The following is a 25,370-nucleotide window of genomic DNA, read 5'->3' as shown; positions in this document are numbered from 1 at the left end:
CTGACAGAATTGAAGCAGGATGAGATAAGTTTGTGTTAATACTTGATTATCTCCTTAAGAGATGCAAGGGTAAGATAACTGCATCACATTCTTCTTTACTGATGGCTATTGCAAGTTTTAAGCAGCTTTATATCTATTTTGGTGAATTTTTTACTGGTTTTCTATGAAATTTTAGCATTATTTATCATAGAAGTATAAGAAGAAAAGGCTCTAGATGCAATTTAACATCTTCAAAATAAAAAATGCAAATAAAGGAGCAGGCTCATAATAAAGACCTTCAGAGAAAATAATGTCAAATATTGAATGACCAATATAGGCGCTCCAAATTGATTTTTTTTCATATTACTGCATGTGTGGTCAGAAAAGATGCCACACTTTACATTGCGCAGCTAATATTCACTATTGTGCAATTTCCATCAAGTAAACATCACCTGTATTTTTCTTTAAATGGAAAATTTTGATTTTGGCTAGCAATGTGCATTTTAAAAATACCAGCTACATACTCCATGAACAGCTCTTCATTAAATCTTACACTGTCATATTTATTATCAATATAAGAAATGTAAATTAATGAAAAAATCGCTGCTTTGATTCTGTAACCATCTGTTCATTAAGATTTATTTAATATTTAATTCATGATTTCATTTAAAGGAAAAAAACTCATGCTTCACACACCCCTGCAGGGGCAATCCTGCATGCCCTTCAGATACCCATGCAACAACAAAAAACTTACTTGAAGGATGGGATGGTTTATAGTTTTCCTTTCCAAATAAATTAAAATTTAATTACATTATTTACCAAGACTATGGTAATTTTTTTATATTTCCCTTGTATTAAAAAAATAATTATATTTTTCTATTTTTAAGAGTATAATATCTTTTGAAACCCTGCATAATTTTTTTATTTAAACACTTTTTAATGTAAAAATTGGCGTATTAAAAAGAAACAAAATCTGAGTATGTAATATTGCTAAAAAACGCATGGAATTATAATCAGCAAAGGCAGGGCAAAAGAAAAATTTGAATTTTAGAACTTTCCATATGCATTAATATGAATGGATATCAAAACTCTCACTTAGGTCATGAAATAAAATCCAGCAACTGATACCATTTTAAGTGAACTACCATCTCATTCTATGTAAACGTTTTACCAATTGAAAAAGGGAATACAACAGAAAATAAGTAAATAATAGCTCACCAGGTATTTGCTGGGGAGGACCTTGTGGGGGGGTGACCTCTGGCAAACGGGGAGGTTGGGTAGGAGGACGAACTGGGCGAACAGGACGTACAGGTCTAGATGGTTGGATAGGACCAGTTCTCTCGGGGCGGGTAATTAGGAACTGTGCATAGGGACTATTGGGTGACAGACCGGCCACAGGGCCAACTGCCTGCAAGGTGACTGTCCATGAGGCTGCCTTCCCAATTCCATTATAGGCCTGGCATGTGTATGGCCCAAGATCCTGAAGACCCACGGACCGAAGCAGTAAGGTCATGTCCCTTCTTTGCTCATAACGTTTTGAAGAGAGTGGAAGCATGCGGTCTCCACGCCACCATGTGATGGATGGGCGCGGCCAGCCAATTGCCCGACAGTGGAGAGTAGTTGGAACCGACAAGGTCACCACAACATATGTCGTCTCATCTCCAATAACTGCAGCTTCACGAGGCTCAGGCTCTGCTCATCCATTAATGTTCATGCATAGTGTTAATTTGTCATGCACATCACCACAAAAATAAAAGAATACATTTGAAGGAGGTTAGGAGAGTTGTTGCTGATTAAATAAGCTCATGTGATTAGTTTTACAATACGGATGGACAATACGTAACCCAACACCAATGAGTTAGACATGAAGTGAGATAAAATGCAGGTGACCACCAGTGATTCAAAGAGAACATTCCAAAATCCAAGAGAACGGTACGAGAAACAAATACAAGATGGACTTAGAGTGTGAAACAGAAGTTTCAATTTGCATTACTGTTCTGAAAGATCAAATTGACAAAGGAGGAATGTGAATAAGACAAATTTTGCATATTAGCTTATCTTCCCAGGAAATGGATATTAATTTATTTAAAGCAAACAGCTTCATAAAGACCAATTTCAGTACAAATCACAAGGTTCAGGAGAGAGTTTATCAAATGATAAACAACAAAAGGGAACAAATAAAAGTTTAACAAGTCCTTGATTAAAAACATTATTTTATGTTGCCATCATTAAACTTTACAAAGATGGAATTCCATACCCCTCGGCCAGAAATAAAAAGATGATCACTTGCATTTCTCAACAATAGTAAACTGCAGAATTAATGAGAAAAATTAACTCATACATATCTAAAGCTTATAAAAGTTAACTTTATCTATTAAAATTTGTGCATGTAACCATTGTTATATGATGAGAATGTATATGTTAGAAAATTAGGGTACATTTCCCCAAGATTTTAGTGATTTGATAATGTAAAATTATTGGTAAGATCAAATTAAAGGCCTAGCTTAGCTTCTCAATCACATTCCTCCATATTTGTGGTAGATGTGTCCTTGATACAGTAGTAAGTTTAAAAAAATAACATCTGCATAGACTATGCTGGATTTAGACATTAACTATTGAGAAAACTGCTATTTGAATTAAAGAGTATTGATTTGGTTGCTGATGGCATCAAATCCATGTTATGATTAGGTACAAACAATTATGGTCACCCTACTCCAAAATATTCAAAACTAATAGTTTCTGTTAACCTCTGCAGGTGCCAAATTGTGACTACATAATGTACATTCAGTCAATACCCAACACTATCTTACTGGACATTCAGTTTATGCACACTGAAACCTCATTTAATGAGCACCTCACAAAATGCATTTAGCAATTGGCATTGCAAACTAAAAATATTTTTTTCATGGCTTGCTTAATAAGCAAAGTTTCGCATTATGAGGAACCAGGAGAGGAGAATTCCCGGAATGATTGCATGTATGGTATTTTGGTTTGTGTTTAGCACTGTTCCGCCAGCTTCTTAGGGTTGTTAATGATCACACATTTTTCCAAATTTGTGTTCAGATATATTTATGATTTTTTCGTGTAAAGTTATAACATTTTGTGCAGAGTTATAAAAATGTCCCTGGTGGCCGCAGTGGCTATGAGTACTACAGTTTTATTTAATGATAATGCTGTGTCGCATTTCCAATAAGATTTTGAAGAATTGACAATAAAAAATGTCTCTAGACAATTTCCGAGTAAGAAAGACTTTGGAATGTATCACAAATAATAAACAAATTATGTCAATTCTTTTTGGTTTTCTACATATTGAATTCACATTCCAGGTTAGTTCATTCCATGACAGAAGAGAAGATGAAGATGATTCACAATCCTGAACCATGTGAACATAATTTTCTTTAAATAAACCTTGTACATGATTTATTTTATTGGCATGGAACGTATTATCATATTTGGAATAATTTATGTATGAAAAATTGTTTTGATTAATGAGTGTTTTGCTTTTAATTATTTTATACAATATTCTTATTACAATAAGATTCCAGACTGAATTATGCTGGTTAAGCAAGGTTCCACAGTACAGCCAAATTAGACAACTCCCTTTTTTCAAATTCTTTCCGATGGAAATGAAAATAGGATTATCCAAACATCAGCCAAAGAAAAATATCCAGCCATTTGTTTAGGTTGTGCTAATATAGAGCAATATATTGGAATAATCCCCATTGCACCGTTATATCCTCAACTTGCATGAGTTACAATTAGGAGAGTAATAGTTTTCCGATTGATGCCATCAGCGGCTAACATTGTGGTGAGAGGAAAAGGTATGGGCATCAATGTCTCTTGCTATTACCAAAAGGTGAATGAAAATTGGATAATTAGCAATATACTGCACTTAATTCCTGCTTAATTTGAAGTCAAGAGTGATTCTAGTCAAAGACTCTCAATTTTGTATCCTATTTAGCACAGATTTTGGGATTTAGGCCTGGTTCTATAATGCCTTGTTAAATTTAATTGTTAGTTAATTTGAACCTTACATTAACTTGAAGATTACCAACAAATCTAATTTTATACAAAACAAGATTGCCCATTGGTTAATATGAACATTCTAGCTGTAGTAATAACATTTGTTAGTAATTGAGATATTTCATGGTTGGTTTTGGATATAAATATTAAAATGTCTCTTTATCTGATACTGATCTATCCCCAACTTTTCCCTGAATGAGTGGCCACCCTATCAAAGGTAAATAAAAATTAAATTTATTTCCAGCAATAATTTCTGTTGGTAACTTGTATGCTAGAATGCAAAATTTTGTCACATTTTTTAAGCATAAGCCAACCAGTCTGCACTATGTTGCCCAATATTGCAAACTTGCATCCACCTGCATTTTCTGCCTATATACATTTCACCAGGTGACTTCCTTGCTTCTTTCACCATAGGTGTGAGCTCATTATTTATCTTCCTCTCTATTCAACCTATTTTCAGCTAGTATTTTTTAGGAAGATAATATATTTTTTGACTTAAAAAATAAATTGCAACATATTTTTATACTTTGGCTGCTCGTTTATAATTTTATGTGATAATTTTAAATGCTAATCTATTCCTTGCACCACAATGTAATTACGTATGTTGTAAGGTCAATTTCTACTTTTTCCAAGCAGAGTGGTATTATGAGCTGAGTGACTATTTCCATGGGAGAAAATAGGTATAATTACTATCCACCACATAAAGTATTTGATATTTCCTCATGTAGGTTTAGAAACAACTTCAGTCCTCAGATAAGGCATAATTCTATTGTAGCTCTTTAGTGTCATGATCCAGCCTGCCATTAAGACCAATCAGTTATGATAATTTAATGAAATACATCTTAGAAAATTTCACCCGAGGATTTTTTAAAAATTACCTTCATGGTAAGCATGTAATATGAATCAATTTTTCCCTCATAGTTGGATTAGAAAAATATCTTAGAAGGCAATTTGCAAGGTAATCAACAAAATATGTCACTGATACTTCAAAGACAGGTAAGTTAAGCAATATAAAAGTTGCTCCACAAATAAGGATGAATGGATGAACATAATATCTCCCAAAAATATCTATTTTCTTGATATATGTTTGCAAATTCAACTCAATTTCAATTCAAATTCAATTCAATTGCAAAGTTATTTGGTGTATTAATTCAGAATTATGAGAAAATAGAAAAAGTAATAATTTTGCGCTCATACCTGTAACAACTAATCTATAATCCTGTTTGACTGGATTGCCCACACCATTGCTTGCCAAGCAAGTGTATATACCAGCATCATTCTTTGTCAGGCCAATTATTTGCAATGAACCATCTCCAAGTTGACGATATCTTGCGTCTGTGCCATCAATCTAGAATACACACATTCATCAAAATCAGTACAATAACAGGAATGATAAGATACTACAAAATGATTTAATATATGCATTAATTTTAAATTATGGCAGGAGCCAAAAGAGGAAAATGAGAGGCCCAAAAATACTAATCACTCATTTAGAATATGTAAATAATGATAAATTATTGGTAATTATTTGCTTCTTCCAAATAAACATGGGATTAAGTCTATCTTCACCAACTAGAATTGGGTCACGTCCAGAGTGATGAGGGCTGGAGACAGGATGGAAAAAGAATCCCCTTATAAATTTCTCCAAAGAGAAATTCCAAAACGTAAAAATATTTTGATGATTAAATTTAAAAATTGCTTGAAAACATGTTTATTTCTGTCCAACAATGAAGGGAAAAAATTCAGAGTAGTTTTAAAGGAGAGGGGTTATTTTCTTAGCTGCTCTATTTGGAGTATCATCATGTGGCCCTATCATGTTATTCAAAATGTACTTACAATGAACCCTCAAATTTACACTAGGAATTTACACATCCCTTGAATTCACATAATATTTGTATAGCCTGGAGCAATCTCTATTTAAATAATGCATTAAAAGATAAAATTTACATTTATAAAATCTAGAATTCATGAAAACCCCAGTCACCCATCAGAGATGACTAGACTACTTTTATTTGTTATCTTCCCTAGATTTTATTCACATCAGTATTTTTTGTCCACTTAATGTATAATGAGTCAATAAAATTAGTTTTTGCTTATACATTGTCTACATATGGGGTGTGATAAACAATTGTCAAAACGATCATCAGAGCATTAATCTGCATGCATGGCAATCTGAATAACAAAACAAATGCTTTTGTTTCTCCTTGAGGAACAGTTTTTTTAGTCACCTAAAATAATATCAAGCTGTTAAATGACATCAGTTGAAAGTTATTCCATGTTATTCTTCCTTCATGACATTGATTTAAAAATAATGAAAGAAAAAGAAAAACTGAAATATTTTGTAAAAGTAATGCAAATAGAGAGTGCGTATTTTCATTTAATGTTCTATCTCTATGCTCTGAATATCTTAATGACTATGTTCTATGTTCAATGCCTGACCGACAGAACAATGTACTAAACAAATATCTAACATACAAATTACACCAACTCATTAGTGTGAGGGCTGAATTCTTAAAATAGTTCTCTGTATTTAGAAACAAAGTGAAATAACAATTTTATATACATTCCAAATAGGTGTAAAAAATATGTTGCTCCCAAGGACACCCTTCATTTAGCTCCATACAGGTTTGCAGGTTCCAGAGATTTTTCAAAAGTTTTCTTCAAATGGTTTAAATGAGTAGGTACATAAATTTGAGTGATGAAAAGTGATTCTCAAATTGAAAAGATACAGTGAAATATCACAGTGAATTTTTTACTCACAATATCAATATTTTTCCTCCATAAGACTGTGGGTATTGGTCGCCCAACTGCAACACACTTTAGTGTTGCATAGCTTCCTTCTTCAGCGGCCACCTCAGTGTCAGACTGCAATATTCTAAGTGACTCTGTGAAAGAAAAAGAAGTCACAGCAATTAATGTAAAAATACTTTCATTTCATAAGAGGCCGTGGGGGTAGATATCATTCCTGCAGAACTACTACAAGGTTTAGGAAAATGTGGGAAGAAGAGTCTATATGGACTGAACATTGTATCTATGAGGAAGGGATCTGGCTGGAAGACTTTGGGAGATCAGTGTTAGTTCCTATTCCAAAAAAGGCAAAGGCTATATCATGTGAGGACTACAGAATAATAAGTTTGATTTTCTACACAGTTAAAGTTATTCTCAGGATCATCAACAAAAGGATGGAGAGCGAGGCAAATGATTATTTAAGGGGTGATCAGTTTGGGTTTAGGAAGGGGAGAGGCTTGCGCGTGCCAATGCAGTAATGAGATCACTTATCGAGAGAAAGGCGTATTTGCCTGTTACGTAGATTTCAAAAAAGCCGTTTGATAGAGTGAATTGGGAAAAACTAATACGTATATTGCTTCATTAGGACTTTATTTCTCTCTCCTTCAACTTTTACATTTATGGATCGGCATTCAAGTATCATATCAAAAGTTTTAAGTTCCAAGAGAAAATTACAAAATGCTACTGTACCTTCATACAACGATGTGGTGATTTCCGAAACTGGCCTTCTAGGAGGCCCTTCAGTAGTCAACTCTTCCTCTGAAGAAGGTGGCACACATACATGACCACAGCCATTATAACAGCACTTGGCTGGACCATTGCAGTCTGCATCAGAGTGACACTCAGTCTGACATTTTTGAGATGTTATTAATGATGAATGAGGGCAATGGCCAGACTTGGTAGCTTTGAAAAGTAAAAATAGTAACATTTTCAATATCCATTCATTAGAATTTCTTTAAACTTTTAAAATTTCTTAAAATTACATTGTGTCAATATAATGAAACAATGGTGTAACACCATTACTCACTAGGTAGGCAAACAGCACGGAATTGAGCTTCATCCGACTCTGGAGGATAGTACAAATCCACTGTGCAGACAGTTCCAGGAATTGCACAATAGTGATCTTCGCAAGGATTATGACAGCGGCATGCCTCACAGTCTTTCTCATCGACAGAACGCTCCACTCCATACGCACATTGGAGCTGATTGCATCTTTCCCGAATTTCCAAGCAATCACTCTTTTCAGGCCTGGTATGAATTTCATTATCTTCCACTGAGGATAAAATAAAAACCAGTTAACTATTGAAAAATGGAACTATTCTAAAACATGATTCTTTTTCATGGAAATCAATATCCACACCTAGTTACGAAGATTTCTACTAAAAATGTAAAAACTTGGAGATATCATCTTGACATCTAACCATTTCACTCCCCTCTGTTGATGGTTACCATATAACAAGAGTTACCATGTAACTTGCTGTTTTAAAAGGGGTGGAAATGATAGTTTTCTTTCAGTCAATAGCCAAGCCATTTAACATTTTAAAATTATATTTTAGCAGTCTTGTAACCATAAAAGATTCTCTGCCTTATTCTGGAATGAGTGCAATTGCTGAGGACAAATTGACCATCTAGTATTTTTTGCAGCATATTTACAGGGAAGTAGGAATTTAGAATGGGAGTATGGGTGGGCTAGAGCCCAGCATTTGCCGAATTAGATGAAAAGCCATTTAAGAAAACATAACATGCACATGGCTGCGTAGGTTTTTGCGGCGGTGGTTTGAAGAATTCTGCATTCTCGGGTTTCACCGCGTCATTGTTTGATTCTGACAACAGTTTCGCCGAAGTTGCATTCGGCGTCTTCAGGTCGAAGATGTTGAAAGAGAGAAACTGTTGTCAGAATCAAACAACAATGCGGTGAAGCCCGAGAATGCAGAATTATTCATAACATGCACATATTAGCATCCCATGCTAATGGATTACTGACAGAAAATGAACCCCATATCACCTTGGTACTATAACATAAATGGCCCTAGGAAATTAAATGTCTTATTATCAGTCACATACGAAAACTCACTCACAAGAGATTTATAACTATATAATGCAAACAATATACATTAGAAATGTTAATATTTTACAATTTGCATGAGATTAACACACATGATAGTTATCAAAATGGTATTTCCAATTCTTTGGTTCAGCAGATTTAGAATGAGCAGTAATATTTTTTCTCAATTATAATTACTTCATCATATTTTATGATGAAAAATATTATTATTATGCGTGAATATCATTTGTAACCATTTAACTGTGAAAAATCAGAGACATATTCCTACCATTTTAAATATATCGTATCGTAAGGTATATATGTAAAAATTTGATTTATGTGTGGTGTATGGTATTATATGTTATAGCTTAATTTTTTTTATGTATCTTTTTTTTTCTTGCTGATTGGTTGTAAATGGGATGAGGATTCACTTGTTTTGTTAAAGAGATCTGTGTTTGTCTGGTTTTATGTATTATATTTTGCAATTATTTGGGACTTGTGTGCCACCTGACAATGTCTATTAGCACATGTGTATTTATAATAATAATAATATAAATAAGCAGTTATAAAATGATCAATGGGAACTCTTCACTCCTGCAAAAATTGTATGGACATACCTACGTTTGGATTTGAAATCAAAAATAAACTCATTATTTAAAAATTATTTAAATAACAGTTAACTCTCATTTTGAAGTTAAACAGAGATTTATCACACTGAGTGTTTCATAAAATTTAAGAAAACACAAAAAATTCTCTATATATTCAACAAAAGACTTTGAATATTGTTTTTTTTCTAGATGCAGGGTACGTAGAATTATTTGTGGTGAGTGCAATGATGGAAATGACAAGATGCTCTCAAATAAGTTGATCAAACTGTAACTTATGATGAAACATAACCCCTGAAAAGAAAGATTTAAATGCTCCACACACTTCCCTGGAGTAAAGTTTAGAAAACGAGTAAAAAATCTAATTAAAATCAAAATGAAAACTGATTATAATTTTAAAAAGCCAACACACTCTCATGACATTTATCTCATTGCTAAAAAAACCTTCATTGCAATCATTATGCTTCAACTTTCACTATTAAGTCAATATTCAAAAGTGTTAAGGTCTCAATTAAAATAGAGTTTTCACTTGATTCAAAAAGAATGATCCTGACGTTAGTGGAGGTAAGCAATAATATTATCTGCACAGTGGGCAAGGTAATGCCACTCATAGTTTTTGTGGTTTTCATTCTGCTGTAACCAATGGTGAACTATAGTTATTTGATATACGAAATTAATGATCATATAATATAACAATAGTTAAAATTGATCGTCTTTAAATATAATTTAATTGAAGTTCTATTTAAATAGAAATTGAGAATATATAGATATTTATATACAAATATACAAGAATAACATTTATGAAGCATGAGAAAAGTTAACATGTAGCACATTAAAATGTATTAGTAAGCTCACTACCCAAAGTCAAATTGTATTGAATAATCAATTTATGACTCTTGGGTGACATATAAGCATGCTTTAGCACACAAAATGATATGATAAATGGAAAGCTATGATAGAAACCACAAGGCAATACAAATGTTTGACACCTCTTAAAATTACTTACCATGGAATCTTAACACCTACTACAGGAACTCGTTTGATCAAAATTATCCTTGGAATAATGATGAGAGATTGCTAAATATGAGTATAATATTCTCCACAATCAGAGACTGTTTTTCTTGGAGTACCAATTTGAATTATATTTTTAAAATAAGAAATATTAATTAAGGTAATAATGAGAATATATTACGCTAATGACTTCCATTTTTGAAACCGAGCCAAAATTTAAACAGGTATTCCTGACACCTACTATATCAGGGTTTAGATGATAACACTGAAATATCAATACAGATACAAGATACCTGACGGTACTTTGTGTGCTCCATCCCATAACTCTCTCTTTCTTACCACTATGACCACTCCCCAAAATGGGAAAATTTCAAAAACTCACTATGGAATTAATTACTTTGAAAGTTAAAGTTTCATTAAGGCCTACAGTTATATATGAAAATATAAATAATAAGATATTGGATTGTGGAAAAAATCAATTTTTGAATTTAGTAAATTACCTACATTCATATAAGATTCTGATCTCAGCAAAGAATTTCTATTCATATTTTTATTTTGGATATTGTTTCTCCATAGCATATTTTACCTACTTTGTATAATAATGATAAATCAATACTTTGGGAAGAATATTCCTAATATGACTTAATAAGGAGCCTTAACATAACAGTGTACTTCTTTGCTATCCATATAGAGGAGGAACCTACATCTCCTGATCTTTTAACGATTTTTCAAGCAAAAATGTGCATTAATTATGTCCATTATTCCTGATGATACAAATGCAGATTATTTTAAAGGTAGCCAATTTGGGTACAAGTTGAATGTTGATAAAGATTTGAAGAGAGACAAATGTTTTTCAATTGGACAACATTTAGAAAGATTTTGTTTAAAAATCCAAATTGAATATTATGCATGGATAAATATTAATTAAATTACATATGTAAAGCCTATTTATCTCCATTTAATTTAGGTGCAATCAACATATAATAAAGTCAAATTGTGTCATACATTTTTTAGATTTGTACGTGGATGTACGAGGGTCATCCGGAAAGTAGTACCCGTTCGTGCGTCATGAAGTGCTGACGACGCGAGTAGCCGCTGGACGAGGTCAGATAGCTTCAGTGGCTTGTCTGCCTTCTCTGAGCCAAGTTGCGTGACGCTAGCATTGCCTGTGTTGTTTCTGTGATTGTTTACAATGTTTAAAAAAATTGAGAACGCCGCCAGTTGTGAAGTGAGGGCAGTGATTAAATTCCTCAATGCAAGAAACGTTCGCCCATGTGATATTCATCGCCAATTAAAGGAGGTGTATGGAGACAATGTAATGAACGAGTCGTCTGTTCGGCGGTGGTGTCGCAACTTCAACATGGGGAGGGGGAACACACACGACGATGAGCGTTCGGAGAGACCGTCTGTCATTACAGACCAACTGGTGAGCTCAGTTGACGAATTCGTGAGGAACGATCGGCGCGTCACAATTGATGACATCTGTGAGCATTTTCCCAATGTTTCTCGAACAATTGTTCATGAAATTGTTAAACACCATCTGCATTATGCAAAAATTTGTGCAAGATGGGTCCCTCGCGTATCTCAATGAGCTGGCGGCGAAGGACTATGCAGCAGGAATACAGAAACATGTCACACGTTATGACAAATGCCTTAATTTGCTTGGAGATTATGTTGAGAAGTAGTTTAAAGTATCCTCTTTCAAATAAAATTTTTTATGTTTGTTAATATTTACTTTTGTGTCTTTATTTCACGAACGGGTACTACTTTCCGGATGACCCTCGTAGTTACATATGTATATGTATTTTCAAATATGCACATTTCTAATTTAAATTTTCCCTTGTTATATCTGTACTTTAGCATGAATTAAATTACATAAGTGTTCCAATTTATGGTATTTATTGCTCTGCTAATAATGAGAGCTTCATTCCTCAAGGAGCATGTCATAAAGTGTGATTTCTATACACATAGGTGAAATATGATTTGGGTGTTAAAACAGAATGACATGGTAAATGTGTTATTGAGTGCAGTCTCTTATTTGCAAGAGTAGACAAGTGCAGTGCAGTTTCAAGGCACATAAGTGTACAGTTGCTTTTATATTATTCCATGGAATCATACCTCCCATGAGGACAGAACAGAAACTTCGACAAGTTTCATAGTTTGTGAATCTGTTCTGGTTACCAGCACAACCACCATAGATGAATGCAGTGCATGCTCTCCTTTCCTCATCAAAGAACCATCGCTTGAAGCTACCAGAGCATGGTCCAATGTCGACAGGTTGACGGCAGACAGCTGGTAATGTGAGTATTCATGAGTTCATTTAACATGTAAAGTGAATTGTTTATCTCCTTCAAAGGGGATTCTTTTAAAAATGCTGTTTCATATGAATTGTGTAGAGAATTTAAAAATGTTCTATGAGAGATGGTTTTTACGTATACATATGTTTAAGCTACAAAATCAGAGAAGCTATGGAAAATGTTAGGATATTAACTTTACATTTTGTAGATTATGACAATTCATTTGTGATGTGGTTCCTAGACAACCGGTAATCAGTTAGAGTGTGTGTTAGAGCACTTTAAGATAGCTCTAACAATAAGCCTTGGTGGAATCTGGCAGCCAGTTAGCAAGGAAGAACCCCACATAAATAAATCAGTGAACTGTATTTCAATAATGTTCTGTAGCAAGAGTTTTACAGTTGACAAAAAAATTTGCCTGGACTTGTAGTAAAGCTGTTAAAAAAAACAGCTCTTTTTATTTGAAGTCGAAAGTGTAACCATTTTAGTAGTGTTTGCTGCCCTAGATTACTTCAAAATAAATATTTCTCAGGGGGCCATTTTTATGAAATAGGTTCAAATTACGATGAATGTATTCATTATTTGCTCTGTGATGATGCTAACAGCTAACTTTACAACTCAATATTCAGGTTGGGATTTAGTACTTCTTTAAAAATTTTGCATCTCAGGTATTAGGCTCAATATTTATTTATGAATCATATTATTATATCATGTATTGAAATATGCCACAAAACATCGATTAATGACAATTAGCAATGAAGAGAAAAAAAAGTGTAAATATATCTATATTTTCAGGGGCACAAAACTCAACTACCACAACTCAAAATAATATATCTCCAGCATATAAAAATCTTGACAAGGCTTAATTCATTCAATTTCAGAATGACACAATTGGTATGGAATACTAAGATTTTTGAATGATTATTTGACTGCATTAGAAATAGAAAAAGTAAATATTATGAAATGCCTACTTCAATTGCCTATTCCTGTCTTGAGACAATAACCTGGTGGAAAAGAGTATTGTGTACAAGATATGATACCCAAAATGTTTATTTTAGGTAGGAATTTTGATATGCTCACGATTTTACTCCTTTCGATCATTTCACATGACTTCTATTTTGTAAGTAGAAACTTCAACAAGCAAGTTACCACTGAAAATGTTCCTAAAGGATACTACATCATATTATTAACTGAGTAGTTCATCTTTACCTGAAATTAGTAGTATCAAGATTGCTTGAAAGTCTGAAGTTCTGGAATCTGAGAAATGGGGACCATTTGCTACGTAACAATATTTCAGGGGCACTCTCAAAAGATTACCATTTCACCCATAACTTGGTTAAGAATATTGTGAGAGCTGTTATATTGTTATCTAAAACTTTTGCCCTAAAAAATTTTAGTATTCCTATTCAGCATTATTATTATTTCCAAACATTCATATATGTCTCTGTATGAAGTCCATATTGTTTTTTTTATGATTATATACCAATGATACTTGGAAAATTGGCAGCCTCATTTTGATACTGTCTAATGACAGTATCTTATCTATTCAAATGAAAGTATATGTAAATTAAACTAATATAATGATCCTATAAAGACTTGAATATTTTCAATGGAGACTTGGTACGTGGAATTTAGCGTTAATGGCTTTTGAAATTATCTGAGCTTCAGAGCAAACAGTTCATGGTGAAATTCCTGGTTAGAACATCATATTTCTGCACAAAGTAATTTAGAATATTTCATTATTGCAAACTATTTTGACATGGCTCTGAAATTAATTGTTGACTAATGCTGAACCATGATAAAAAGACATGAAAACTAACTTTACCTTGATGTGACACAGATGTATCATTCCCAGTTGGTGGCAACTCTTCTTTGTGATGACAAACTGCCTCACATTCTAATGCAGAGCTGAATCTGTTACCATTGCCTTCACAACCACCAAAAATGAATTCTCGGCATATTCCAGTCACCATATCATAGTACCATTTTACAAACCTTCCTCTGCATGGACCTGTATCACGTGGGGAGCTGCAGACATCTGGAAGATTGAAAAATAAAATTCAGATTGTAATGGCTACTGCTGATGTGACATTCAAGTAACATTAATTGAATTTGCACCTCATAAACATTACACAGTAAACTAACATACAATATAAAAATAAATTTGTCCACTGTAAATTATGTGCATAAAAAATGTAGGATCACTTTTTCTTGAACAGGCCTCATACATCTTACTCTTGGCAGTTACTTGTCAACATAAACACCTAGATTACCACTAGATTGATTGGGTCTGCTTTTATCTCTACTAATAAAGATTCTATTACTCTCCAAGATTCTATCACTCTATTACCTTCTAGTCAAAACTCTTCTCTCTAGTTTCCTCTTTAGTTCTATGGCAACCCCACAATGACTCCTCTCATCACCAGTATGAATTACTTTACAATCACCAGAGCAGCAATCCATATAACACGTCCAAATCACCTTGCACAAATTTAAAATGCCTATATGTCTACCTCCCTTCTTTATGTCTCCTTTAAATGCCCCATGTTCTCAAAAATAAACTTTATTTAAAAATTTAATGCTCTTATTGTAATCACTGAGGTCCTGTTCTGTGCACAGAGTCTCTCTTACAATTGCATAAAAATGTTATTTAATATATTTAGTGTAATGAGAAAAGAATACAAAATTCAACTCACCTTGTCCTCTAAAATAGCCACAATGTCTTTCACACTGTTCCTGAGTAGTAAACCTATTGGCATTGCCTCCACATCCAGAGAAGGAAAAGGCTTGGCATTCTCCTTGGTTAGGATTGTAATACCATGCAGTGATTGCACTATCATAATCAGGATGATCAACACATTCACCAGCATCCAGTGGTGCATTACATATATCTATACCTGGATTATAAAGGATAATGAAACAATGTGTTGGAAAATACATGGCAAAGCTAAAGCCAATGAGAGAAGCAAACACTGTGCTTCTCTATTATATGAAACTATGTAAGACTATGCAAAAGGTTTATGGATTTGATAAAATAAATAGAAATTCTGATTTATCCAATAATTATGAGAGAATTGTGACAATAATATCATTTCAAATGAACCGTTTTCTTACGTGTATCATGAGCTGGGGCTTCAGTAACAGGCAAATGTGGAATCTGAGGAGGTTCTGTAATTATTCTCCTTTGGCACCGCTGTTCACATGATTCGCGATCATTGAATCGATTTCTATTACCCTGGCAGCCACCATAGTCAAATGGATAACATCTGTCAGAGTCTTGATCATAATACCACTGCTGAAAGCTGCCACTGCAAGGGCCCACAACCCTTGGTAGCACACAGACATCTGATGGGAGAATTTAAATAAAATTAGATTCTATAAATCTGCAAAAAAATTGCATCTACAAATTTTAACTCCAAATGGGTAAAATTAAGAAAAATAGGTAATGAATTACAAGTAAAGGAAATATGTATAGTATATGCAATGGAATCTTCAGCAACTTTGAGGTAAACATTTATAAATGAAATATATAATGAGCATAAATGATAGGCTTCATTAAAAATATACCTAAAAATAATTACATTGATATATTTCTATTGAGTATGAATATCAAGTCAATAATGAGACAGTATATGTGGCTAAAAAACTGTGAAAGAGATTATCTCATTTCGTAATCAGTGCATTCAATGAAAAATTCTGTGGAATTTCCACATAACAGGAGTGAAGAATCATAAAAAAATCAAGTTCTTGATATTACCATTGGAGATAGGATAGTGGCTAATTGGAAAAATCTTATTACCTTGGGAGGATATAAGCCATCCATGAGAACAATTTTCATCACAGTTATCAGCAACCAAAAAAGCCATTAATAATGTTTCATTGTACATTTTCATGATTTTGCATGATTTTCTGAGTGGGCATTGTCATACTGTAATAACGGTCTGAAAATTTGTGAGTCAATTTTGAGGGCTGCAATGGTTAAAAGCCACACCATTGGCTAGAAGATACGTATGCACCATGTCTTGGAATCGGTTAAGAATGATATTTTTTATACATAGCAGTAGTTTACCAGGTTAGGGTAGGTTTTTGATGGGTTTTGGCACTACACTAGACTGTACTGAACGCCACGATCTTTCCTGCCAATGGCACCATCTTTCCCTTCTTCAGAGCTGAGAAAACAGCTTCTATCCATGGCATGGATTGTTGTTTTGCTTCTGGTTTGTAATGGAGAATCCATGTTTCATCCATTGTCACATATCAGTGAAGAAAATCACTCTTCCTTTTCGTAAAGTATAACAAGCACTGTTTAGAAAATGTTGTTTGAATGCATTTTTAACATACAGTAAGCATCACAGTATGGTCAACTGCAGTTCCTCATGCAAAATATAACTGATGAATTCTTTTGATATCCTTGAAGTATTGGTAATTTTGCACACATTCATATACCAATCTTCCAAAATCATCCCTATCCCTACTTGAGGTGCTTTGTAGAAAGCACTTTAAGCAAGTATGTCCTCCGTCAGATGGGTTGCTAAACTGTGGACCCCTTGGCACCTTTTATTAAGAATAGGCTAATGCTGATACTAAGTTTCTCTCCACCCTTCCTCCATTTCCATTCATCCCTAGTGACGCAAATGACCTCAGCTGTCAGTCACCTCCCCCTAGAGCTACTAATACTGTTCCAAAATCATATTTTTTCGATGACTTCCAGTGTGCTTGTAGTTTTCAGTTCAGTTCAGCAGCTCAGTTTTCTTCTCATGGATCATCTTGGAGGCTTTCATAGCCTATTTTAAACTAGACTGCCCATTTGTTTATGGTGTTAATTAAAGAAAAAGAGTCCTCACACAATTTTACAATCCTAGAATGAATTCTGGTTGGCATTAAACCTTCTTTTAAGAAGAATTATATCGCATTTTATACTCATATTGTTCTATTTCTAACAATACACACACCAAAACTGATTCAAACAACTGCCTACAGTGAACTTCTGCATTCAATGGCTTGCAATTCCATATTTCTACTCACACCAGATTACCCTTGTAAGGACACAAGAAGGAACATGGGTTAGGTAATGAATCATTTTAAAAGAGGAAGTTGATGGCAGGGACCTTAAGAAAAGGCCAGTTAAAACTTTCTTATGGAGAATATTTCTGTATGGCTTGCTAACGTTGGTCAATGAGGCAAGAAGATAAGCATAGATTGGAGGCTTCTGAGATGTAGGTTTGGAGATGAATGGCAAAATTGAAATGGAAAGAAAGGAAAACAAACAATGAAATTTAGGCAGGCAGTAGGGGAAGAGAGGCAGCTGCTGTAAGAAATTAAAAGAAGGCAGGAGGATGCAGAAGATAATGAGACACAATGGGATGCTTTAAATGGTAATAGAGAGGAGAATGTGGGAAAAGCAAGGTAGAGGGCAGAAACAAATAGAAATTCAGGGTGAATTTAAGGGAGCTAGAAACTATACTGACTCTATGCATATTTATTGTAACATGTATTATGGGGTTTAGGGATATTAGGGTCAAGTTAGTTCAGACTAAAAATGACAGTGGTGAACAGTGGCATGGCCCACCAAAAACTCATCCTAAACCAGTAGACTACAGCTAATAATATTTTTAAATTACCAATATACACGTAAAATGTTCAATTCAAAATGTCCAATTATAAACATTTTTATGAATAAATTTGAACAAATAATTTTTCAAAAGTGTTAGCTTTAAGGAAGAACTTTTCCTTCATAAACTATTTTTTTTCATTTTATTGTATAATCTGAGCGTAGGAATATAATTATGTAGATATGTTGCTGATTACCATTGACAACCTACCTACCAAATATACCTAATCTTATTCTTATTTGGCCGTAAATTAAGATTCCATTCTAATAACTGAATCTAGTTTAAGATTCTTCACAAAGCATGCTAGTTGAATGAAAAATATAGTTGATGGCTTTTAAAATTTCATTATTTATAGCAAAAATTTTCAGTAAAAATAAATGGTCAAAAATTTGGAATTTCAATCGAAAATTTGGTCATTCAACCTCTTCTTAGCTTAGATAACATATTCAGCTGCAATCAACAAATTCCAATGACCTCATTTCATATATACTTGTATTAAAAATGCAATAACTTCTATGCTCTACATTCGATGTCATTAAATGCTGCATAATTATTCCAAGTTGTACAGAATAAATGTAATGCTCTCAACATAGAGTCAAATGATTTATAATGGGGACTGCCAATGATTTACCTTGGGCATTGCCACAGTAAGCTTCACATTCTGCTCTTGTTTCAAAGCGGTTCTCATTGCCATGGCAACCTCCATAAGTAAATGGTTTGCAAACACCGTCACGGCTATCATAAAACCATTTTTCAGATGTTTGAGAACATGGTCCTGATTCTTCTGGTTTAAAGCAGAACTCTGAAGAACAAAAAGTGCTATAATTATTGGCAAGTGAAAGGAGAAACATTATAATCGATGGCACTTGTAAGTTGTACCTGATTAACTGATAGTAAAGTAGTTAACTGATTCACTCTTATGAACCATTAAAAAAATGATAAGAACAGATATCAAAGAATTGTATATATTGTACATTAATGCACTGGAAATAACTCATATTCATCATGTGATTACTTTTATCTCCATTAATTGAAATGCATTACATTCGCTTAACCTAATTATGAATATTTCATCAAAGAACAATTTGTAGAGGTCTATTTCTATCCTCATAACAAGTCAGGATATCACAGTTTTCATATGCATAAGTTATGACTATTTGCTGTTCCATAGATTTAAAACACTGTACTTAACATTGAAACATCACACACAGCATTGGTGTTGTCAGATGGGAACTGACATATGCATTTAAAGAAGTAAATACGATAATGCTTCTCAATTGCATCCACGATCATTTTCCAGTATTTGTTTAATATTTCAAAGGCAAAGAGAGTTTAAAATAAGTACAATCCGCCCATAACTTTGTGAAAAATTTTTAAATTTAAAATCTCATTGCATAAAAATATAGGAGTTTGGCCAAGTTTTGAAGACAAACAGTATTATGCCAACTTGGGGCCAGGCAGCCCAACAGAATCATTCTCTTTCATCAAAACATTTTTAAAGTGCACCAATTCTCATGAGATAACACAATAAGCATTTGTTTTTTCCACCCTAATTGGTCATTAATTTATGAAAATAAAAAAAGTGTTGCAAAAAAGCTTAAGAAATGAATTGACCAAAGTAATAACTTAATTCATAGAAATAATATGTGCCTACCTGTTCGGAACTCATGAACTGGTGCTTCTGTGATGTAACCTGCAGTGCAGCGATATTGGCAATCTTCTAATCTTAAAAAGTTATTTTGATTGCCGCCACATCCTCCATAATAAAACTGACGACATCTCAACTCATATGAGTCATAATACCATCTGGCAGTATAATTTCTGCACTCACCAACTAAAGCAGCCATCATGCATGTGTCAAGCTCTGAGAAGAAATTTAAATATATTTTATCAAACTATTGATTAATGTTACGATTTATTTGTATCTTCATTTTAAATTGAATTATTATAAAAAATATAATATTTTAATAATAAACTTTTCATGATATTTTCATTTGATAAGAAATTAAAACCAATACAAATTTGGTATCAATTACAGTAAATGAATATTTTTTATTGTAAAAAAGGTGAGTATCAGTTATGGAAAAATTGTTAAGACATGACTGCTTAAATTATAATTATTATTGTTGCTGATATATTATTACACATGGAAAAATATTAGGAAAACCATCCCAAGTTACTAGTTTATTTTTGTAAATTTATGCAACACCCCACATGCAATATCAATTCTTAATTATTCAGGAACCTCACACAAATATTTCACAAAAGACTCAGAACATTCATGAATATGCATATTTCTTCATACACATGTACTGTGTTAGTTGGGTAACATAGAACACCCTATTAATGCACTATTAGAATTAGTTCACGACACATCAAATTTTCTTCATCACGCTAATAATAACATCGGACATGAGAAGATATAAAATTTTATTTTGAGAATGAGCAAGAACCAAAGAAAATTTATACCAATTACTTTTGTGCAATGATACCAACAATATTTTGATTGCAAATTATGCAGACATTAATTAAACAGATAGGACATGCAATTTTGGTGCCCCAAGTTATTAAATCACGGTACAGGCTTCTTATAGCATTCATCATCCAAACAATCCATCTCCAACATTCAATCTAAACACCATATTAAACAGCATACAATCCAAACACATATTCATGTAATTTTTTTATGCCATAAGGCATGGATATATGGAAAATGAGAAGAGAGACATGAACAAAATACTGGATGAGGATATGAGATTTAAGAGGATCATGATTGGAAAAACTATGCTATACCAATAATTAAGGGATATATCACAAGAAAAGAAATACGTACCACATTTGATCATCATAATTGAGGAGCTGGAGTTTGTGTGTGCATGATAAATACCAATAATGCAAAGTTTGAAGGCTGAGTCACAGATGCATGAAACATAAGAAAATGCTTTGACTTTGCCAAATTGGCTAGAGAAACTTCATCTGATAGTAGAAGGAATTAGATCTGGAATGGGATGAAAGGGCATATTTGACAGGGAAAATAAAGAGGGAGAAAAGGACTTGAGAGAGCAAGGAGAATTTTATTGGATGAAAAAGGAGAATAGGCCTTTTAAAGCTAAAACCCAATGGTTGAACAATGTTGTCCGACCTTATGGGAACTTAAGGGTGACGATTAAAAAAAATGTTGCATTTAAACTTGAGTTCATGAATTACACTTCAGAACAGGGAAACAAAGCAGCTGAAAGGTTTTTGGCCCAAAGATGATGAATTTCTGGGATTCTACACCATGAATAAACATTGATATAGGTGTAGCTGCTGATTTTTCAATGTAAATATGAAGACAAAAACGATAAGTAAAACATTCCTGACTAGGCAAAATGCTTTGAATTTCTGAATTTAAAAAAATGTACCATAATTGCAGCTTAATTAATGATGTTTCATAATTTGTGTGAATCAGCGAATAATTTTTATCAAATTCACAAATTTTTTAATCAAATTTGGAATGATTTGATTTGAGATTATTTAATTTTGTATTAATCAGTGACTTAAGTCAACTGAGATGAAAAAATTAAACTTATTTTATTTTAGATACCTAAAAGTTTAAAGTGTCCCACATATCAATCAGACATTCTCACAGTATCCTCTGAAAGGAAATGGGGTTTTTTTAATCCACTTACTTCTCAAATTGGGAATAAAGAATTTCTTAAATTTGAAGGACTCATAGTAACCCCTTCACTAAACACTAATTATTAACTAGGTCAAGGGAACACTTGAAATCTCCGTGCCTTCAACGTAAAATCACATCCCTTCCAACTCCATTGATAGATGGCTACTTCCTAATGAAGAATCTGGATATAAAAGGGTGTTTTGTGGAAAGTCAATGAAGATAGGATGATTCTGTTTGATGAAGATGATGCTAAAGATCAGGATAAGATTTTTTTATTAAATTGAACAAGAAGTTTTGTGATTTGTCACAGTACCTATATATATTTTTTCTCCTCCCATTGAAACTCATCCCAGAGTTTTAATCCAACTGTACATGATATAGCAGTAGAGTTCAAATGGTTGCCTTACCATCACTTACGATGGAACAACCAAAATCTTGCAAGTTGAGCAGTACTCAAACCTCTCCTTTTGAGTCTTTTCACTCACCTATTTTAGGTGGACAGGTTTCTTCGCACTCCACTTGAGTTTCAAATCTATTCGAGTTGCCTTCACAACCACTATAATAAAATGGCATGCACCTGTTTTCTGAGCCATCAAAGAACCATCTCGGGAGACGCTCTGTGCAGTTGCCTTGAGCTCTAGGTAAGGCACACAATTCTGAACAGGCAGAAGAAATATGTGGTCAAAAATCACATGCAATTTTTTCATGCAGTCATTCAACAACAATAGAAACTCATCCTCATTTAATTTTTTGGCAAACATATATTCATGAAGAAATATTCCAAATAAAATGAGTGACAAATGAGTGAATTGCAAAACATGTTACGATGAAGAAATTTGAATGTACATACATACTATATATACACATAAAGTGGCCAAAACGTTAAAACCCACTCGATTAGTCTCATGCAAAACTATTAATACTTCCACAAAAAAAATTCAAATAAAATATTAATGAAAAACCTGCATGCCCACTTTAAGTTTTTAGGCCCACCAAGAAAACCATTATTTCCTGTCTCCTTTTCTCATGCCAATTAACAGTATATGGTTAATATTAATACCATTAACCAAAAAGAAAAGAAATTGTGTTGTAAGATTATTGATATTAAATGAAAAATATTCATTAACAGTATATCTTTTTAGTAGCTTAATAACCCTCATTTTTAGACTGGTATTATTCAAAAGTAATGGAAAAAACAAATTATTCAAACATTGAACGCTCATGGTCAGACAGTAATTAGAGTGATGCAAGTGCACTGTCCTAATTCTCCATTATAATGTAATTTGAATTAAATTAAAATGATGAAATATATCTTTTTTTCATCATGTTGTCAATTTCAAAATAATTTAAAAATGTTCTGTAAAAAAAGTGATATTTCCATGAAATGACAATTTTCAGGGACTGTGTAGACATCCAAGCTTTTTTCTAAAATCAAGGAAAATTTATATTGGAATCCTGAGTATGGCATTGAAGGATTTAAAATGCCATGTTTACTGTTTATTGCTTATTGCTCCACAGAGGACTTTACATGAATTAGGGATTCAAAAAATTGGAATCAAACTAAGGTAACCGATTCAATGAATTAAATACAATCATATGGCAGAAAAAATTCAATGAGGCAAAATGTGAAAACAATTTTTAAAATTTCATGGCAAAAAACTAGAAATGCAATGATATATTTCTTCCATGGGCTTAGAAAATTGTGATTATGCTGCGACAGCTTTACTAAAGAAAACTTAGCTTCAAAATGCAAATGAAAAACTAAAATCATTCTACTTGGACAATTACAACTCCACCAAATATTGCTGTCTTCCTTATTCACCTAACTATTACCAAGACTTTCATTTTTCCAGTAAGTGAATGAAACTGTGAAAAATTTAATTGCATATTAAAGATAAACTGAATTTAAAATAATGCACTTGAAAAATTTATGAATGAAACTTCCAATATTTATTCCCCAAGGTGTAAACATATCTGTAACCTTTTCAATAAGTGGGAAATGAAGAAGTTACCCATCAAGTTTTGACTCTACTTTATGTTCTGATAATATCATTGATAGTTTGAAACAAGTTTCTTCAATAATTCAAACACCATTGCCTAGTCCACATTTACATGAAATAAAACTAACACTCTACCACTGAAAAGTTTGAAAAAAGCATATCTATTCTAAAATACAATTTTTATGGAAACCATCTAACAAACATGTACCAGATAACATGATTATTCCATTTACTAGACTAATAATCAAGCTAATCAAAAGATAATAACTACTCTGAGAATAATATTTCTATATTGCACAGGAAAACTTTTGCTGTGGCAAAGTAAGCATCATCAACAAATCCAACAGTTTCACACATACCACGAGGTTTGACATGCACAAATGATCAATCAAAAAATAATCTATTCTGAAATTAGAAGCAAACAGATTAAATGAAAAAATCAAAAACTTGGAGAATATTCCTCTGGGTTATTCGGTGAGCCTTTGATTTATTTTTTTTTTTACAAATTAATACCCATTGGAAATGACCAAGGTGATTTCTCATTAGCATGGAACATTACATTGAATTATTAAGTACATTTATTAATAGGAATCAGCATCAAATCTGTAACAAATATGTTCATTAATGGTTATATTCCCACAGTGAAAAATCAAATTTCACCAACATACCTATAAAGAAGAATTCCCAACTACACAGACAGCATTTCAGTTAAACACAATGAGTACACAAGGTTGGTGAATTACAAACCAGAAGTTAGAGATGCAACTAATAAGACACTAATTACAAGAACATACACCAGATCATTCGTTCCTATCCTACAAGAACACAAATTCTAACCCATGACTACTACCAAGGATGAGTTAGACATAACAGAGCACCAGTTACGACCCCAAATTTTCAGAATGAAATACCTCTCTGTAATGTCACATGACACCTGCTCCTGCACTCATCCTCACTACGAAACCTGTTAGGGTTTCCTTGACAACCACCATACATAAATTGCTTACAAGTCTCACTTGTAGAGTCATAATACCATCTCAAAAGAGATCCTGGGCATGGACCCATGTCTTTTGGCAGAGCACATATGTCAGTCACTGCAAAAAAATTCATTTTTATGGAAAACCAAGTTTTTTACATGCAAACTCATTAATTGTGATGCATGATGTTTCAATCTTATTTGTGATTTCATAGAACTACAGTAAAAATACGACATAGTTCATCCAGATGCTTATCAGCCATTGAGTAAGAAAATTATTTTTTCACTGAGTTTTTACCTGTATGTAAGAGGTTTTATGTACACATTTACAAGCTTCGTACAATAGATTTCAAAATGCATTAGTCGTAAACTGAACAA

The 25,370-nt window shown here is 33.1% G+C and overlaps 1 protein-coding gene across 2 annotated transcripts in view; it reads right to left on the bottom strand.

Annotated features, from left to right (window-relative positions):
- The window catches only part of Ppn (proteoglycan-like sulfated glycoprotein papilin), a 458,808-nt gene that overhangs the window by 7,398 nt on the left and 426,040 nt on the right, over nucleotides 1–25,370 (bottom strand). For both annotated transcript variants that reach the window (XM_071598156.1, XM_071598157.1), the window contains exons 28-39: nucleotides 24,928–25,110; nucleotides 20,010–20,219; nucleotides 18,987–19,157; nucleotides 15,858–16,088; nucleotides 15,440–15,640; nucleotides 14,569–14,781; nucleotides 12,568–12,741; nucleotides 7,817–8,062; nucleotides 7,480–7,692; nucleotides 6,763–6,887; nucleotides 5,200–5,350; nucleotides 1,198–1,671 (exon numbers count right to left, since the gene is read on the bottom strand). In XM_071598156.1, coding sequence (XP_071454257.1) covers nucleotides 1,198–1,671; nucleotides 5,200–5,350; nucleotides 6,763–6,887; nucleotides 7,480–7,692; nucleotides 7,817–8,062; nucleotides 12,568–12,741; nucleotides 14,569–14,781; nucleotides 15,440–15,640; nucleotides 15,858–16,088; nucleotides 18,987–19,157; nucleotides 20,010–20,219; nucleotides 24,928–25,110 — 2,592 coding nt within the window. The remainder of the gene's footprint in view (nucleotides 1–1,197; nucleotides 1,672–5,199; nucleotides 5,351–6,762; nucleotides 6,888–7,479; nucleotides 7,693–7,816; nucleotides 8,063–12,567; nucleotides 12,742–14,568; nucleotides 14,782–15,439; nucleotides 15,641–15,857; nucleotides 16,089–18,986; nucleotides 19,158–20,009; nucleotides 20,220–24,927; nucleotides 25,111–25,370) is intronic.

This window comes from Hetaerina americana, unplaced genomic scaffold (genome assembly GCF_022747635.1).
Source record: "Hetaerina americana unplaced genomic scaffold, ioHetAmer1.1.p SCAF_9, whole genome shotgun sequence".
Taxonomy (NCBI): Eukaryota; Metazoa; Arthropoda; class Insecta; order Odonata; family Calopterygidae; genus Hetaerina; species Hetaerina americana.
Note: the sequence above shows the minus strand (reverse complement) of the source record. Positions and strands in the feature narration are given on the sequence as shown.